Genomic DNA, 18,842 nt, shown 5'->3' with positions numbered 1-18,842 from the left:
TTTTGAGCAAATGTTATTCCAATTACATCTGGAAAAAAATCTGCTGGAAATAGGACACCAAGGTTGCAAGGCCAAGATCTTGGGACATTATACAATTAAGATTTTGCATGCTGTCTTAATTTGGCACACTTGTGAGTATGCCAGCTAATCAAGTCTTTACTCACATGATCACATACTGTGCTTATAATATGTCTCCACTGCACTGAATGAATAGAACATTTGGGAAAATCATTAGACCTTGGTTACTTATAATAGACCTAGACCTCTAGTTTCCTATAATAGAAGTTATTCAGTAATCCTAAGGATTTTGTTATTCCCTTCACCTATGAAAGACTGAAAGGTTTAAATTCCCACAGTCAGTCTAGAAAACTTGCAAAAGACGGCAACCAGAAAAAAAACTGTTTAACGTTATTCACAGGAAAAGTATATTGAATTTAATTAGGAAGAGCCTGAAGTAGACAGATTCTGACAGATCTTTTTTTTTTTTTTTTCATTGTACCATTGTCAATATATGACAGTAGCACCAATACTTATCACCTTACAAAAAAAGCTGTAAGGAAAATTCAGATGTTAAAGACTTTGGGGCACTTACTGCAGTAAGTTTACAGGGCATATTAGTACTTCAGGTACGTGGATAGCATTGATTCAGAAGATCACTAAGTATGGCCAGTATGTTTTATGTCGGTATAATAAAAGATGATGTGCTTATTTCACAAGAAAGGTGAAGGGGATGTGATTCTCAGACTTAATTTGTGACCTCAGCATGTATGATGAGAACTGAGGAACCACATACGTACATTGTCACCAAACTTGAAATAAATCAACCCAAACTGCAGCTCACACGCACAGGACACCTGCTTATAGAGCTGATCTTCCATCAGATTTCTAAAGCCCACGCAAGAGCAATAGCAAGAAAACTGTTTGAGTTTGTGTTCAAGTTTGTATGCGAACTTCCTATTTTTACAGTTTTCATTCAGTAGCAATAGTAGTTACCTCTAAGATGAGAAGCACTGAGCTTGGTTTCTTGTATTGCCTGCGGTACAAACAAAATTCTGTAATAGGTTCTCTGGCTTTATTCTTAACACACATATCAATAATCTTTTTTTACAGATAATTTTGCTCATGAATAAAGAGCTGTTGATCTTTCTTATGAAACTCAGGAGTTTATAATAATCTGTTTAACTAATCTTAGTAATTTGAGGCATTTAAATGACTTTCAGGTTTTTGTAGCAAGGCTATGTAAGGGAAATAGTCAGGGAGAAGTTCAGTAACTTAAGACAAGGGATGTGAAATTATGTACATCCATGTGTGACAGATGAAAATGTTCCTTGCAAATTGAAAAAACCTTTCCTACAACAGGCTGTTAACCTACTGGGACTCCATAGCCTTCCTCCAGAGCACTCACATTGCAGTATTCCAGAGGCCTCAGGTGTGGTTATAAAGATGTTGACACTTACTGATGGAGTAGAGTTCATTTGGTGCAGCTAAGAAAAGCATTCACCTCCATGTCCCTTCTAAATGCCTCTGTCATGGCCTAAACACATCACGTATTCCCCAACTAATATTGGAAAACCTGGCTTGGAAAGTCCCACCATTAACTAACTGAAAAGAATACCATGAGATAAAAGCTTTGTGATAGCACATTTATATATACTTTCAAACAAAGCTGATGTTTTAAAATATCTGAAGTAAAAATGAAATGTCATTTTTGTTGTTCACCTTGATGTATCTTTTTTTGTCTCTTAGGATATGTTGATATTGGGCTAATTCCAAAAGGTGCAAGGGGAATCAGAGTCACAGAAGTTGCAGAAGCTGGCAATTTCCTTGCTGTGCGAAGTAAAGATCCAGAAAAATATTACCTGAATGGAGGTTTTATCATTCAGTGGAATGGTGAATACAAAGTGGCAGGAACAATATTTCAGTATGACAGAACAGGTGATCTAGAAAATCTGACTGCTCCAGGACCCACCAATGAATCAATATGGATTCAGGTAAATAGGTTATCACTAGCAGAGCCTGCTGGGTTTGGATGGCAGCAGAATGTATTGGGGCTTTGACACTAAGGCTGGAAAAATATGTATATTTTAGATAATGCTATTAGCATGCTGTCTTGCAAAAATCACTTAAGCTATTTTGGAGAGAAATGAACATGTTGCCTGAGAAGGCAGTTCATTGTAACTGAAAATACACATCCAATATCATAGCTTGATTATTAAAAACTAGTATAATTCAGTGCTGCCACTAGGATAGGAATACTACCACCTATTGTTGGTCAGTCCTTTGCTCAAACTTCCCAGTCTCATGTGCCAGCTTAGACCAACAAAAGTAGCTGTGATGTGAACTGGACCCAGAGGAAAAGTAACTATCCCAGAAAAGGAGCTGATGTCAGGCTGGGAACAGTGAGAGCTAGCAAAGAGTGACAGCAGTGACAGCTTATATTGAGCAACAAAGTACAGCATTAGATAGACAGATCAGTAGCTTATGGTAACTAGAATGGATCTGTTTAGCATACACTGATTAAGGTCTCTACCTTTGTTTCTTTTATACTGCTTTATAGATTCTAACTTAAACGTAACCATCTTCTGTTAATCCTGAAAAAAAAAAAAATTAAATTGCCCCTTTGTTCTCTGAATGTATCTTTCTTTCATGGCTTGTTTGCCTGTGTATCCACCATGCCATTAAAGAAGTGCTAGAGGAATGATGGGCACCACTTTCACACCTTGAATATCTGGAGAGAAGGCGCATATAATGGGTAACTCAACAGTCACTGTCAGGAACAAAGCCAAGGAAACAATTAGAAGGAAAAATAGAAGTTCATTGTCTCAGTATTTTATCCCTTGAAAATGTTTTTCTTCTCTCCCTTCTGTTGGCCAAATTGTGAATTTCTTGGGTGGCTCATCTCAACTGGAATTTTCCTGTTTAATCCACAAACATTGAAATAAAATAAGGCAATATTTGAATAAAATCTGTAGTTTTCTGACCTACTGGATATTTTTTCAAAATGTTTCACATTATAGGGTAATTACCATTTATAATGATGGTAGGCAATAGCTCTTAATCAGCAACACATTTGCTAGTGCCTTGGATGGACTTTGCATTATCTTTTCTTACAAGTCAATAGGATGCCAATTATGCTGACCCACTTATTCCCACCTGTGCTTGCAAAAGTGCCTGGCAAACAGCTGTGTCTTAGAAAGGCACATGTGTGCACCACTGAATGGAAGGTTTGCTGGTCTGAATTTCGGAACTGGTGGTAGCTGCTTTAAACATTGGTGATTCTTCTGCTTTCACACCTGGAAAGCTTTGGGCCAGTAGATTATTATAATCATAAATAAGTAAATAAACTGCAGTCTTTTTCCAGCTGCTTTTTCAAGAGACTAACCCTGGAATCAAGTATGAATACACTGTTCGTAAAGAAGAAAGTCATGAGAATGAGATTGGAGAGCCAGAGTATTTTTGGCAATATGGAGAGTGGACAGCCTGCAGTGTTACGTGTGGAAGAGGTAATTCCCATGTTCTTCTTCTATTACTTTTTGACTTTGTTACTGGTGAATTTCATCTTTGCTTTAAATTATCTGGACGGTGTTCTATAAGAGGTAAGGTTTTACTTGCATTTAGTGAGAAAGCATACATTGTAATATATTTTGGCTTTAAAATAAATTAAGTTAACAAACCTATTTAAAGCAAGTGGGTTTGTGTAGTACCTACCTTGAAATTCTCAGCCTCTCCGAACAAAAACGAAAACCTAGTTTTCTTTTCCTCGTAACTTATTGCCAGTATTGTTTGCAGTAATCCTGCTTACCAGCATGTTGTGGTTTAACCCGGCAGGCAGCCAAACACCACACAGCCGTTTGCTCACCCCACCACACCTCCCATTGGGATGGGGGAGAGAACTGGGAGGAAGAAAAAATTAAAGTTTGTGGGTTGAAATAAAGACAGTTTGAAAGGAGAGAAAAGGAAGGGTAATAATAATAATGATTATGATGATAATAGTAATAGTAAAATGTACAAGGCCAGTAATGCACAATGCAATTTCTCACCATCCACTGACCAATGCCCAGCCCATCCTCAGGCAGCTGTCCCCCCCACCCTGGCCAGCCACCCCATGTCAACTGTGGTTTTTTTATTTTTTTTTGAGACTGGTCTCTCATCACATAGCACCATGTGCTTTCTTGTTAGCAGAAGAAAGCTTTTTCTTTAGGTACCCAAAACAAATGTTTTGTTTAATGGCATGCTGTATGTTTTAGCTCTGTTACCTATTTGTGGGTAATGTTTAATATAACAATTGGCGTGATAACAAAAAGAGGGGGGGGAAAGTGTTATTAGACTGCTTATTATGTTTTTATTCGACATCTGCTCTGCTTTTCCCAGAAGTGTTTCTCACTAAGTAAATTACAATCCTGTGCACTACCTTCTGGCTAAAGAACTGTGTGATTTGGCTTTGATTTCTAACAACCACATGATTACTTAAATAGAGGACTGCAGGATATGGGGCATTTTTTGTTTTTTATTTAATAAGTGGCTTCCCCCATTACCGTCTTTGGACTCTTAACAAGTATTTCTTCAGCTCATGGCTTTGTTTTTTTTCATAGGTAGAAATGATGTGTTTCAGGAAAGATAGTGAACTTCTTGGTATGACTGCACAGGGGAACCAAGAGGTGCATAACAGTTTAAGAGCATGGAAGCCTTCTCAGTTCTCTCTGTTCCTTCAAGGACAGGAGGAAAGGAATTAGTAGACCCTTTGCTCTCTTTCACCTTAGATATATACATTTGTAAAAGTGACTGAACAGGCATGAAGGAATATGTGATCTACTAATGTATAATGAAGTCAGGGTATTGTCCCTTACTCACTATTCAGAAAAAAAAAAAAAAGGAAACCCTGGCGTAGAGCTTCAGTACATCACTTGAACCCTTGAACCTGGGGAGCTCTGATATTACGGTCTGTTTTCATTTTTCTGCAGGTATACGATGCTTAATATGAGTGTGCTCTGGGCTGTCTGAATGTGCACCAAACATGCTGTTGTATTACCTTGGCAGTGACTCTGAGTTAGCTCTGGCCCTCTGAGGCACCACACCAGTGCAGTAACATAGCAGGCTTATGTCTGGATGAGCAGAGTACAAACACATCAGCAAAAACACCTGGAGCTCTGCTGCACGAAAAAAAAACAGGAAGTATCAGCAGAGAAGGAATATTGGGAAAATGTTAATGCTCCATCAGCATAGAAATATGGAAACTCTAAAGTCTTGCCTCATTTAGCAAGGAATGGTTATGGTAGTAATTGTTGATGTAGAACCAGAAATTCTCACACAGTTGCACAATATTGTGGTTTGATCCCCCCAAGTTCAGTTCAGGAACAAAAGGCAAAATAAAGGCAGAACTGAATGTTCCCAATGTTGCTCCATTAATCAACACATTTCCTCAACTTCCACAGAACTAGCTTTTAGGTTTAAATAATTAGATTGATTTTATCTGAATGTACAGCCTGTTTAGATTCAGAATTTAATGCCATTGGCAGCAACAAAGCTGTAGTGCCAGATTTCAGACGTTTAAAGATTTCCGTAAGGTTTCTAAGATAAAGTGCATTGAAGTAGGCAAGATTATCTTCAGCTATCAGTATGCTACCTGACAGCCCTTACTGAAGACAAACGTTTAATGGGGATCAAGGAGATAAGAAAAGTTGCATTTGTTTAGACTAAATGTGGTAGTGAAATAACCTTCAAGGACTTAGGCAGTCATCGTTTGGTAAATAATAAACTAACTGTTTTGCAGGATCAGAGGGAGGGCCAAGAAAGGTGAACTATTGAACTAACACTGATGGGTATAGCCAGTGGGAGAAATTGATCCTTACCTAGAATTTTCTTTTAGCAAACCTGGACCTGTCTAAAGATTCATTGTAGGCCTCTCATCAGGATGGGTTGAAATGGTAGCAGTAAATCCAAAAGCCCTTCAGTCTTCTGCAGCAACAGAGATCAGAACAATGCAAACAAAGTCTTTACAGAGCCAAGAGAGAAAGACTGAGTTAGAGAGTGACAAACGGGACTGCAGACACAATAGCAGGCTGATCCAAGGATGCCTCTTCTGTCCTAAGAGAAAAAGTAATTCTAGACCCATGATACGTTACCCTTGGATAAGGATCTGTACCTGGACAAATTCCCAGTGATGCATAATGTCTCTGTAGAGTGAGGTTGTCCCTTCTCAGAATGACCCCAGAGCAGCTCCTTATAAACATTTCCTAAAAGGCTCTTGGCCTCAGGATAGCACCACGTACATTGCTGTGCCCTGGTCCATATCCTTCCCCAATTCCATTGAAGCTATGAAAGAGAAGAAGTAAATGTGCTTATGTTTTCCAGCATCTCTTTCACATGCCCCTGTCTTTTATAGTCTCAAAGAGAGAGTGAGTCTGACCAGCCCACAATAACATCATTTAATAGGGAAAAAATGTAGTCTGAAAAATCAATGTCCTTTGGGACAAAGGAGGTGAACAGAGCTAGCAACTCTTCAAGGATGTTTTTCTTTGACCACAAGAACTCTCCATCCCCTTGTGTAAGAAAGTGAGCAGGGAGGGCAGAAAAATTGGATGGCTGGGCAAGGACCTGCTGGTAAAACTGAGGTGTGCACGGGCAATGGAAGCAGGGACATGTGGCCTGGGAAGAGTACAGGGATGCTGTCCGGTTATTCAGGGATGGGATCAGGAAAGCCAAGGCACTGATGAAACTGAGCTTGGCAAGGTATGCAAAGAACAGCAAGAAGGGGTTCTGTAGGTACATTGGCCAGAAAACAAAGGCCAAGGAGAGTGTTACCCCCTCTGCAAAACGAGAAGGGAGAGCTGGTAACAACAGACATGGAGAAGGCTGAGGTACTCAGCAAGTTCTTTGCCTTAGCCTTCACTGGCAGTCAGGCTTCCCACGTCTCTCCAGTCCCTGAACCTGTAGGTGAGGGCTGGGGGAACAAAGTTCCTCCCAGTGTAAGTGAAGAGCAGGTTGGAGACCACCTGATGAAACTGAACATGTACAAGTTTATGGGGCCCGACGACCTGCGTCCCAGGGTCCTGAGGGACTGGCTTACGGAGTTGCCAAGCCTCTCTCCATCACATTTGAAAAGTCCTGGCAGTCAGGTGAAGTCCCTTGTTACAGGAAAGCTGTGGAGGGACGCTTTGTCAGGGAGTAGAGTGACAGGACAGGGGGGATTGGCTTTAAAGTAAAAGAGGGTAGGTGTAGATAAGATGTGAGGAGGAAATTCTTCACTCTGAGGGTGGTGAGGCCCTAGCACAGGCTGGCCAGAGAGGCTGAGGGTGCCCCATCCCTGGCAGTGCTCAAGGCCAGGCTGGATGGGGCTTTGGGCAACCTGATCTGGTGGGAGGTGTCCCAACCCATGCCAGGGTGTTGGAATTAGGTGGTCTTTAAGGTCCCTTCCAACCCAACCTGTTCTATGATTCTGTGAATATTTTCTATGCAAAAGATACCTAACACTGTGAGCAGGGAAAAGGAGAACACTTGGCAATGAACAATATCCATTTGTCATGTAGAAAATAGTTTGGTAATTACATTGCAATCCATTCATGACAAACTCTTAGGGGGATAATATACAATAAAAATCATAAGCTTTGCTCTGTCCTCTCTGCAGGGTAGTTGGAATCTCTGATTGCCATTTGCTTTAGGCAAAAGAAAGGAATTGCTTTGCAGTCAGGAAGTCTACATTATGGAAGGCATCCTACAAGCTCTTCCACTGTCAAACTTGAATTGTGCACAGCAGACCTCTAGCCAAGAGGGTTGTCCCTCCAGAATCTGCTGTCCAGCCAGGTAGCGTGTAAAGCCCTTAAGCTTTTTTTATAGGAAGATTAATTTGAATGTCTCACTGAGTATTTTTCTAGACCCATTATGCTTTCTAGCCATTATGCTGTCTTTACATAATGGTCAATTAGAAATTACAAGTTAAATTCCTTTATCCTTGCCAAAAGGCCATAGTGATGTTTTTTAGAACTAGCTTTGAGTGGCATTGAATGTAACAAGAAGCAAAAAACACAGCACAGCTGCAACAAAGGGAGAGTATTAGGCAACTTCAGAAATGTACTTCTCCGTAGATAACAGCAGTGATTGGCAAATTTTCAAAGCTTTGCAGAGGACTTGACTGTAAGATTTGTTTGGGGGTTAATTGTTGTGTGCCCTCTAAATCCTTTACAACTGTTATCATGGTTGTTTTGCTAAATTACCTCCAGGTGTTCCTGAACTGAAATGTACTACTAAACTTGTAGCATTGAGATTAAAAAAACCAACAGTCACTGTGTTTTACTTCACGATTACAGGTCTAAGTTTTATAACACCAAGAATGTAAAGGCTGGCTTTTGTATTGTATGAGTGCTTTGTGCATTCACTGAACGTCATTCATTCAAATACCAAAGTGAATTCCTTGCAGAGTATTTGATGTACAACAGTGATAATTTAATGTTAAAACTAGTGATTTTTGCTATCAAATATGCTCTTTTGCACACACACTTTCTATATCTGCTTCTGGAGGTGCAGGACCTTTGGTTCTGTCATTCTCAGCCTTAACTTCACCCCAACTAAGCATCATAGAATAGCTTGGGTTGGAAGGGACCTTAAAAGATCATCTGGTTCCAAGCCACCTGCTGTGGTGGGGCTGTTCAGCCAACAGGTTTCTAATCTCTTTCAAAACACATCCAGACCCAAATGATTTCAAACTGGTGCTTTTTTTTTTTTTTTTTTTCTTTCCAAACTAAGTGAGAAACTGGGAGCTGAGTGGGTCAAATTTCTATTTTCTGTCTAAAAAGTTCTTCTGTATTAGGGTTGAAGTGGCACAGAGAGGTAGAAGTTGTCTCTGAGCAGATTTAATTGAAATGAAGGCCTGTATGAAAGTTGGTAAACCAGGGTCAGTGTGAGGTAACTAGTTTTCTATTGTTGCACTGTTTTCTAGTTCAACTTTCTCAAGATGAAATACCCAGCTGTGTTTCATTATGTCATTATATGTATACCTATCTATATTTTACTCTCTCTAATCACAGAAGGGGTAATCACATTTTAGGGTGACATAGGGAAAAGCAAAGAGGAATAGTATAGCTGAAAGCAAGACTTGAACATTCAATAGAAAAATGAGGCTTGGGATGCATAAAATTTTTGTTTAGGCAGGTTCAAGGTAATTTTGTGAACCATTCACCCAGCTCAACTTTATTTTTCTATCTTATTTTCATTACCAGCTAAGGACCTTGAAAAACACAGTAAAATTGCACACAAGGTTCCTTCTTTCTTTCAACGTATCTGAGCTAAATTGAAACAGTATCATATTTTTAAGATGACAGCTTTCAAGAAAACATATATGCATCTATATGTGTATATAGAATTCCTTTCAGCTTTAGAACTGAACTGTACACCATCATGAGGAAAAAAAAAAGAATTAATGATTTCTTTAAACATATGCATCTACCCCAGAACTTTCCAGATTTTCAAACTACAGTGCAAATTCATGTAACTTTCATAATAAAAAATGTGTATAAAAAAGTGAATAAATTTGTTTATTGATGCCAGTGATCAGCAAATGTTTTATGGAAATGTACAGACTCTGAACAATACTTCTGCGAAGGTTTATAGTGGTTTTAAAGTGAATTATAGCAGCTGAAATGACACTAAAAAATTATCAGAGCAAAAGAATTCTTCTGTAGCTTATTTACATTTGTAAGAGCAACATATCATATGATTTTGAAAGGAACAGAAATGTATTTCTGTGAACTGCTTTGTTTACAACTAACAGAAAGGCAGCTTACTATTCCAGTTACATTTTCCGTAGCATAAAACAGGCCCTTGCTCCTTGGGAGTCCTGCACTGAACCAAAAAGCATTCTGCTGCTTGGAGTCCCCTAGGAAAAGGAGAGCCATGTCTGTGCTGCCGTCAGAGAGGCTGTACTGTCATGCAGCTACTGCCACATCACATACCCCGGAGCTCGAGTGCTTCAGCAAAAAGAGTATTAATGGAAGGGCAGGGCTGCAGTCCCTCTCATTCTCCCTTTTAGGTGAAACAAATCCATGTTCTAGAAAATCAACCCTTGTGTATGACTATAGGAGGCTCAACATCAAATCCCACGCTGGCTTTGGTAATTGTTGTGTACATCCCAGCCACAAGTCTGAAAGTAACTCAAGAAGCTATAGCATTTCTTCAGTGTTGCAGACCTGATATCCTGGAGCGCTATCAAAAGGGGATAAAGGTTTCCATCTAATTCATGGAAGGAATGACCCAAATATGCATAGAAAGTTTTTAATTTTCTTCTGTCTTGTGGAGGTCTTTTTCAGTAATATTTGGCTATAAGTTCCCCTTCATATCTGCACTCCATGCTCAGTTCTCCCACCAAAAATTACCTCTATTGCTGGCTTTGGATTTCCTAGTATTACATTTGGAGGTCTGTTTCTTTTTTTCTTTCTTTTTTTTTTCTTTTTTTTTGTTTTATTTAAAGTTTTTTGAATGCTGTGAAATTATTTAAATCAAAGTAGTAATAATGCTAGCATGAATTTTTATGACATACACGTTCATGGTCATATATGGGGATACTGTATAGAGGAACAGAAGTATATGCTGCATAGAAGGATATTTTGATATTTCCCAAGCATTATTATGTATAGCTTGCTGTTCTTGTCTTCCAGATAGATTTCCATGCTGGTTATTAGGAGGTATGAGAGAAGGAGAAGCTTGATTCCTAAAAATACTGCAAAATAATGTAATGCTTCCCTGACACCATCGTAATAGTGTTACCAGGCCCATTCCTTCCCAGGAGAGGGATAAAAGTCACAGAGAGAGTGACTTAGCATCTGCATATTAATTGTTGTGAATTAATAGCAAAATTAGTTTAATAGCAATGAATAAAAAAGGTTTCTTCAGTCTTATTAGTCCTTGGGATTTGTTTGGGTTTGCAGCACAGAATCTACCTCAAATTATTGTAAAATTCTGTGGAAGGCAGGCCTCCGGTAAGTAGTTTTCTTTAGGTTCACACTAGGATTGATGCAATATTTTGGTTCATGTTTCTTTCCCTTAAATGAGCAGGAGTTTTAGTGAGTGGAACTATTAGTAAATAATCTTAGTTGTATGTATGGAATATCTCTGTTCTTTCCACTGCTGTAATTTGCCTCTTATCATCAGTGCTGAGTATTAGTTATTTAAAAAACAGATTTTCTCCTTTGTGTTGTGACATCATCATTTTAGGTCATTTGTATCAGAACTTTTAAAAAGCAGAATTCAGCATTAGCAATCACATAGTTTTGGGGGAAATGCTCTGGTTTGTTCTCTGCTTAATTGCTCATTCCAGAAGTACAAAGTAAAGATCACCAAAATTCCCTTGCTGCAAACAGCCTGGTGCTACCATGTTGCATCTTTGCTGTGCCTGATTTCAGGATATAGGAGCCCTTTTGGAGACTGGCAATTTAATTGAGATCAGGGAAAGTGCTTTCTAGTGTGTTGTTTCAGCTACTGATTCAAAAGACCCATGCATGACACTTTTTCAACTTGATTAAAGTATACTTACACCTGACTTAGCCCAGGCATTCAGCAGAACTGAATTTTACTCCAGAAGAAGTCACACAGCTGTTCCTGTATTCTAAGATGAAGTGCAATCATTGTGTACTCGCCATGCTAGAGAACTTCTGCAGTTTGTCCCCAGCCTACAGGGATTACTTTTCCTTTTTTTTGTCTTTCTCTTCCAGGGGTGCGGCGCCAGATTGCCCACTGCATGCGAAAGGGAAGCGGAGCGATCAAAAACTCCTTCTGCGACCCAGCAACACAGCCAAATGGACGACAGAAGAAATGCTATGAGAAGGACTGTCCGCCCAGGTACCAGATACTGGGAGGGCCCTTGTAATCTTGTTTCAGAGTCATTCAAAAGGATATGTTGGTTCTAATACCAGATTAATGTGACATCTGCAGCCTGCCACGGTGACCGCTCCTAAGTATTTCAAAGCAAGGTGTCAGAAACCCAGTAATAATTAAATTAGGAGTGTGCTGCCCTGCAAAGTTTCCAGTGTGAGTTGCTGAGCAGTCTGCTGTGAAAGGCAGAGAATGCTATCTGTCATCTTTTCATTTAGTTTAGATACAGGTGTGCATGCAAGCCATGTAAGTTTTTATTTTAAAAATTCTGTCTTAGCTCAAGTAATACTGTATCATTGCATGTTCCAAAACTCAACTTGCAGAGCAGATTTTTAAGCCTTTTGATGCTGTTTTTCAGTATTTTTTTTATATTCCTTTGTCCTTTTTGTAAGGAAGGATGATTGGAAATGCGCACTTTTTCATAACTCTAATTACCATACCTTCTTTATAACACTTATAATATGACATCTTTTCTATTTTATCCCTTCTTATTTTTTCTTTCCAGGGAAGTGCAGCTTTCTTCATTCTGTGTTCACATGGGAATCATTTTTTCTATTCCCATAGCATTATTTTAATGATCTTTTTCATCTCTCTTTTTTCCGTTCTACGATTTTAGGGAGCAGGGTAAGGAAGGTTAACCACAGCAAACATTCCAGGTGACAGCAGCCTGTGGCTGTAAAATAGGCACAGACTTGCTGGAAGGTATCAGTGGTGCAGGGACATGACAGTACAGCCCCCGTTCTTGTTGCTACAGTCAATATTGGTTTTAGTTTTGTGCTTTGGATACTGGAACATCTTGCTTTTGTCTTTCATTTTCTTTGGAAATCCTTTATCATGATGTCCACAGTGGTATATCAGTCTTTACCTAGTAATTCTAGTTAATTCAGGATCAAATCCAAGTCATTGCAATGATTTCCTTAAGGTATACCATGTTATCTGTATCAGCAGCAATTTTCATGAGGTTTTAACATAAATTGTGTGGCTGTTGGTTTTATTAGTCATTTCCAAGTATCTTCACAAGAAAGTATGATGTCTCCTTTGGGAATTATATCTTTACGGTTGCAGCCTGTATAAATAACTGTTAAAAGCATAAACTGTCAGCATTTCATAGTTCTGTATAGATTGCTAGGAAATCAACTGACAATAGATCAAACTTATTAACTAGTTGACTACTTAAGAGCTGAGCCTTCCCACGTGTGGGGGAACTTTGTATTTACTACATGTATTAACTGTTGTATTTATTCCAAAGTTTCAAATGTGCTCAAGTTACTCCATTTGCTCTAAGTGGTTGCATTATTCAGGCCTGTTCTTGAAAGTGGGGGAGCAGAACTTGTCCATTATAAGGCAGATCGTGGAATTACATTAAGTGTGAACTAGTCAGAAAAGCTCTCGTATGCTGCCAGTCGGAGTGATGATTCTCAAGCTCATTCTGCTCTGCAGAGAAAAGGAGTAATTATCCTTCTGAGGACTGCAAAAAATACTTGACAATTTTCAATTCTCAGTGCAGGGAACCCAGACAATATATACTTCTAGAGTCAATTTCCATATGTATTTTTATCTTAACAGAAGAATGACTGTAGTTGTGTGACCATCTAAGTAAGCCCCTATTCTGGTTTCCAGCAGGGCCATAACTACATGCCTAAGGAGGAGCAGAAAAGGCAAGCATAAATTATCTCTCATTCTAATACTCTTAGAGTTTCCAACTGTTTTTAATTCGATGCATTTCCAGAGCAATGTATGCTTTCTCTCCGCAGTAATTCAGCCTCCCTCTGCAACTGTGAAACGTCTTTCATATACATCTTCCTTTGCAAGAGGTTCCACATTTTTTATGCCCACTGTGTGAAGAACCATACATTTTATTTATTTTGAATGTGGCTCTTACCAGCTTCTTTTGGTCGCCACTAGTTCTTTTAATAGAAGTGCTGACAGTGAATAGTGAGTTCCTATTCGCCCTTCCCAGGCCACTTATTTTGTAGATTTGGTCTCTGATCCAGGCTGTGGTCCCAGCATGGGGTTTAGCTGATATTACTTTTCCATGACATGTGTGTTATCTCTAACCCAGACAGGTAGTTACACGTAGAATCATAGAATCATTTCGGTTGGAAAAGACCTCTAAGATCATCAAGTCCAACCCTTAACCTAGCACTGCCAAGTCTACCACTAAAGCACGTTCCTAAGCACTGCATCTACATGTATGTTGAATACTTCCAGGGATGGTGACTCAACTGCTTCCCTGGGCAGCCTGTTCCAATGCTTTACAACCTTCACCAATGCTTTCAGTGAAGAAGATTTTCCTAATATTGAACCTAAATGTCCCCTGCTTCAACTTGAGGCCATTTTGTCTTGTCTCATCGCCTGTTGCTAGGGAGAAGAGACCAGCCCCACCCTGATACAACCTCCTTTGAGGTAGCTGTAGAGAGTGATAAGGTCTCCCTAAGCCTCCTTTTCTCCAGGCCAAACAACCCCAGCTCCCTCAGCCGCTTCTCATAAGACTTGTTCTCTAGGCCCTTCACCTTCAGACATCTCTGTCTGAAAAGCAAGTAGGCACTTCAAGCACACAAGATACTGTGGTTTGGTGGTTGTAAAGAAAATCTGAATGTTAGAGAAAGGTGTCCTGTACAGCACTATTAGCACAACTGAGAGTTCATGTGAAACTGCCAAAGGACAGGTGTTTTGTAGTGAGAGGTGGCTCAATTCTGTACGAGAGCTGAGGACAGTGTCATTAAAAATGGCACTACTGGGAACCTTTGGTTGGAGCTGTAGCCACAAGACTGGAACTGCTGGATATCATGTTTCCCAACAGCAAATCAGTTTCTTTGTGGGAACATCCTGTCTGAAACAAGGATGCTGTCTTGCACAACCCTCCTATGATCTGCTGAATCCCGTGGATGGAAAACAGGCTACCATGCACCTATCTACTAGGTCACTAGCTCAAAATTAGATAATGTATCAAATGGTAGCTACAGGCAAAGAATAACATTAATGTTTGTAACTTGCACAAACCAGGTCTTATCTCATCAATCCATTTCAGGAAGTTAATTATAAACTGTTTAATGACAGGCTTCTGCAAAGTCCAAGTCTTAATATTATTCTTGTTTTGTTTCTTCCCCATGCTTCCTACTAAAAAAATCTGGGGCAATGCAAATATTTTAAATGTAGCAATACATGTGTGCCATGTGTTGACTAAGAACAAAATAAATATGGTTGAATAGTTGAGAGTTCAAACATGATACAGCTGCTCATGTGAAACTTCAGTGATGCTCCTCAGCAGGAGTGACTGTGGCGTGAATGTATGCGTTTTCCATACTGCACTATGGAATGAGGTTTCCAGTTATGTTTCTTGGATAGGCATGGATTTTGCTCCATAGGTGTTCATGATAAAAATCAACAGATACTACATGAAGAAAAAGAGAGCAATTTTAACTACTTGTGCTCTGAGTAGAAGTTTTACCCTGCCCGTACAGAAAATCGCCTGAAGCGATTTTAACGTGACTACCCCCTTAAACAGAGGAACTGTAAATAGGATATTTTCAAAGTACTTGGGATCTCCTGCAATATCCAAATTTATCTGCTTCCTTACAATTTTATTGTATTGTCCTGCTTCTAAATTGTTTAGTAAACTTCAACAGTGTAATAAGAACATAAAGTTTTGTTTCTATTATAATACTTAGACCAAATAACAGTGCCTTGTTGATACGTGCTCTGCCTGGTGTTGTACAAGTATGTGTAGTGAAAGAAGACCGTCTTTCTTTAAAGAAATAGTGAGAGGGCAGGAATATTGAGCCCCGTAGGATGAATATAGCAAACTTAGGTCCCAAAATCCCAACAGGATCCTCATTCAGCATACATCATCTAGGCATAGACAGACGGGGTTGTTGGGCTCTGCCTTAATTATTACAAACCTTGAAAACTCAGTATGATAGGAAAAAGAGAAGTCTCATTCCAGGCAGCTGAATGCCCCCTGGGAAAATCAGATTTTGTCCCTAGCTCTGTCCCAAAATTGTTGTTATGACAGGCAAGTCGCATAATTTTCAAAAATTCTTATGTGTATGCTCTTCATTTCCTGGATGCATGATTGGGTGCTGCTAGCTGGACTGTAGAAGAGCTGAGCACTCACAGCTGCAGTGGAAAATCTACTGAAGTTATGCTTTCACCGTACAGGCTGCTCTCTAGTTTGAGAGCCTCAGGAAAATTTGTGCTCACACAAATTAGTTACCCAAATCATACACTTCATTTGTTTGTGAACACAATCTTTCTGTGCCATGTCTGCCTATGGAGATAAGACAGTCCTGTCACTTTGTAGGAACAAGGTGATGCATTAATATTGAAGAGCCACTCGTTTGCTGTAGTAGGAACGAGTATTAGACAGACTCCCATCAGGCTTCAGTTTCTACCGACTTGTCCCACCACAATCAGCACAGCTACCTACTAGTTTTCTTCCCCATATCCTTTTCTTTGCCAGGCATCTCTGTGCATGTGATTGAGGAAAAAAAAAAAAAAGGCTTGCTTATAACCTGCCCAAAGCTAAGTCTGTCTGGCAGTGCCCTCCACTCTCTGGCTTACAGCTGGGAGGACTGACAGCTTGGTCATCTCAATTTAGAAGTTGGATGTGTGGATCTCAGATTGCTGTGTCAATTCTGGCTGTGTGCTCAGCAGCCACCTCCAGTTTCGGTGATGGCTCTGCAGTGTAGAGACAGCAGAAGCTCCTAGATGACTGGTGTTTTGTCACTCAGGTGCTGCACCCTTATGTGCAGTCCAGGACCTGCTTTGGAGCACCCTGTAATAGAACAGACAAGTAGATGGTAAATGTTCTTCCCTCCTTGCTTTGCCTGTCTTCGCCTTCTGCTGGGACACTGCAGTTCAGAAGTCTTCAGTGGGGACCATGAAGAGCCAGGCTGTGTCTCCATGTTAAGTTTCTCATGACTGAGTGTCCTGGTTTCAGTTAGGACAGAGTTAATTTTCCTCCTAGTGGCTGGTAGGGTTTTGAATTAGGATGCGAAGAGCGCTGATAACATGCTGATGTTTTAATTGTTGCAGAGCAGTGCTTACACCAAGCCAAGGACTTTTCAGCTTCTCGCTCTGTCCTGCCAGCGAGCAGGCTAGGGGTGCAGCAGGAGCTGGGAGGGGACAGACCCAGGATAGCTGACCCAAACTGGCCAAAGGGGTATTCCATACCATCTGACATCATGCTGAACAATATATAGGGGTGGCTAGCCGGGGTGGGGGGGCCGGCTGCTCGGGGATAGGCTGGGCATCGGTCAACGGGTGGTGAGCAATTGCATTGTGCATCACTTGTTTCGTACGCATTATTATTAGTAGTACTATTATCATTATTATTATTTTCCTGTCTTAATAAACTGTCTTTATCTCAACTCACAGGCTTCACTTTCCCATTTCTCTCCCCCATCCCAGAGAGGGAGGGGGGAGGGTGAGCGAACGGCTGTGTGGTGCTTAGCTGCCGGCTGGGTTAAACCACAACACTGAGTGTTTAAGACAGGTGCATATGCACCAGAATGGAAATAAGAAAAATGCACTATTGGGATCTCCAGTTACTGATGAGAATAAGCTTTTAATAAAAGCAAGTTTTCTGAATTGTGTGTGGTGAACAAGGTGCTGGTTAGTTAACTAATTGACTCATCAGTACCATCTGCTACCTACATTGCATGAGGAAGGGTTCAATGGAAAAAGTTACATGATGAAAAGTAGTCCATGAAGATGCAATAGGATACAATCTTAATTCTGGGATTTCCTAACTTCAGAGAATTTATTTTCTTCAGTGACTTTTTAAAAAATGTTTTGCGTTTGCTAGCTTGTTAATAATTTACCATTACTGCTGGTGAAGATAGGTTCTGTAGGAAACTGATAATTTAGTGCTAAGAGTTCAGTACTTAAACCTGCAAACTGCTGAGCCCTCACTCAGAGCCACGTGAAAATAGTGAGGGAGGCGGTGTCAGCTTAGCATGTTTGTAACTTGAAATATGTGATCTGGTTCCATTAAAATTAATAGGGCAATTCACATACTTCAGATTGCATTTGTGCCAAAGCATCAGCTGTTTACAAGATACTAGAGATGATAAAAAGAATTGGAGAGAAGATGCAAGAGATGAAAACAACCCTGAAACAACCCTGAAATGACAACCCTCTGACTATTACCCACTTTTGATAGTCCAGGCTGGCAGTGATGATCTTGAAAAGAGAAGCCTCAAGGCTATCAAACAGGACTATAGGGGGCTGGGACGATTGGTGGAGGGAGCGGGAGTGCAGGTGGTGTTTTCGTCTATCCCTACGGGGGAAGGGAGAGGCACGGAGAGGACACGGAAAGCTCACGTGGTTAATAGGTGGCTCAGAGGCTGGTGCCAGTGCAGAAATTTTGGATTTTTTCACTATGGGGAGCTTTACTCGGCACCCGGCCTGATGGCCCCAGACGGGTCCCTATCTCCAAGGGGAAAACGGATCCTAGGCCAGGAGCTGGCGGGGCTCATAGAGAGCGCTTTAACCTAGGTAAGAAGGGGGACGGGGCTCAAACAAGGCTTGTTGGAGCTGTGCCGGGGGAAACGATGGCTAGGCTGGGGAAGAAGGCGATGGCCCAGCTGAAGTGCATCTACACTAATGCACGCAGCATGGGTAACAAACAGGAGGAGCTGGAAGCCATCATGCAGCAGGCAGGCTACGACCTGGTTGCCATCACGGAGACGTGGTGGGACCGCTCCCACGACTGGAGTGCTGCAATGCCTGGCTATCGGCTCTTCAGGAGGGACAGGCAACACAGAGGGGGTGGTGGGGTGGCTCTCTACATTAGAGAATTTTTTGATGTTGTGGAACTCCAGGCTGGGAATGATAAGGTTGAATCCCTGTGGGTTAGGATCCGCGGGAAGGCCGGCAAGGCTAGCATCCTGGTCGGGGTCTGTTATAGACCGCCGAACCAGGATGAGGAGACGGATGAGGAGTTTTATAGGCAACTGACAGAAGTTGCAAAATCGTCG

At 40.7% G+C, this 18,842-nt stretch overlaps 1 protein-coding gene across 3 annotated transcripts in view; it reads left to right on the top strand.

Moving 5' to 3' along the window:
- Positions 1–18,842, top strand: part of ADAMTS12 (ADAM metallopeptidase with thrombospondin type 1 motif 12) — a 171,190-nt gene that overhangs the window by 127,997 nt on the left and 24,351 nt on the right. For all 3 annotated transcript variants that reach the window (XM_035563717.1, XM_035563719.2, XM_050716132.1), the window contains 3 exons: positions 1,747–1,991; positions 3,362–3,503; positions 11,700–11,826. In XM_035563717.1, the coding sequence (XP_035419610.1) occupies positions 1,747–1,991; positions 3,362–3,503; positions 11,700–11,826 (514 nt within the window). The remainder of the gene's footprint in view (positions 1–1,746; positions 1,992–3,361; positions 3,504–11,699; positions 11,827–18,842) is intronic.

This window comes from Cygnus atratus, chromosome Z (assembly GCF_013377495.2).
Source record: "Cygnus atratus isolate AKBS03 ecotype Queensland, Australia chromosome Z, CAtr_DNAZoo_HiC_assembly, whole genome shotgun sequence".
Lineage (NCBI taxonomy): Eukaryota > Metazoa > Chordata > Aves > Anseriformes > Anatidae > Cygnus > Cygnus atratus.
The sequence above is the reverse complement of the archived record's forward strand: the minus strand, read 5'-3'. Positions and strand labels throughout refer to the sequence as shown.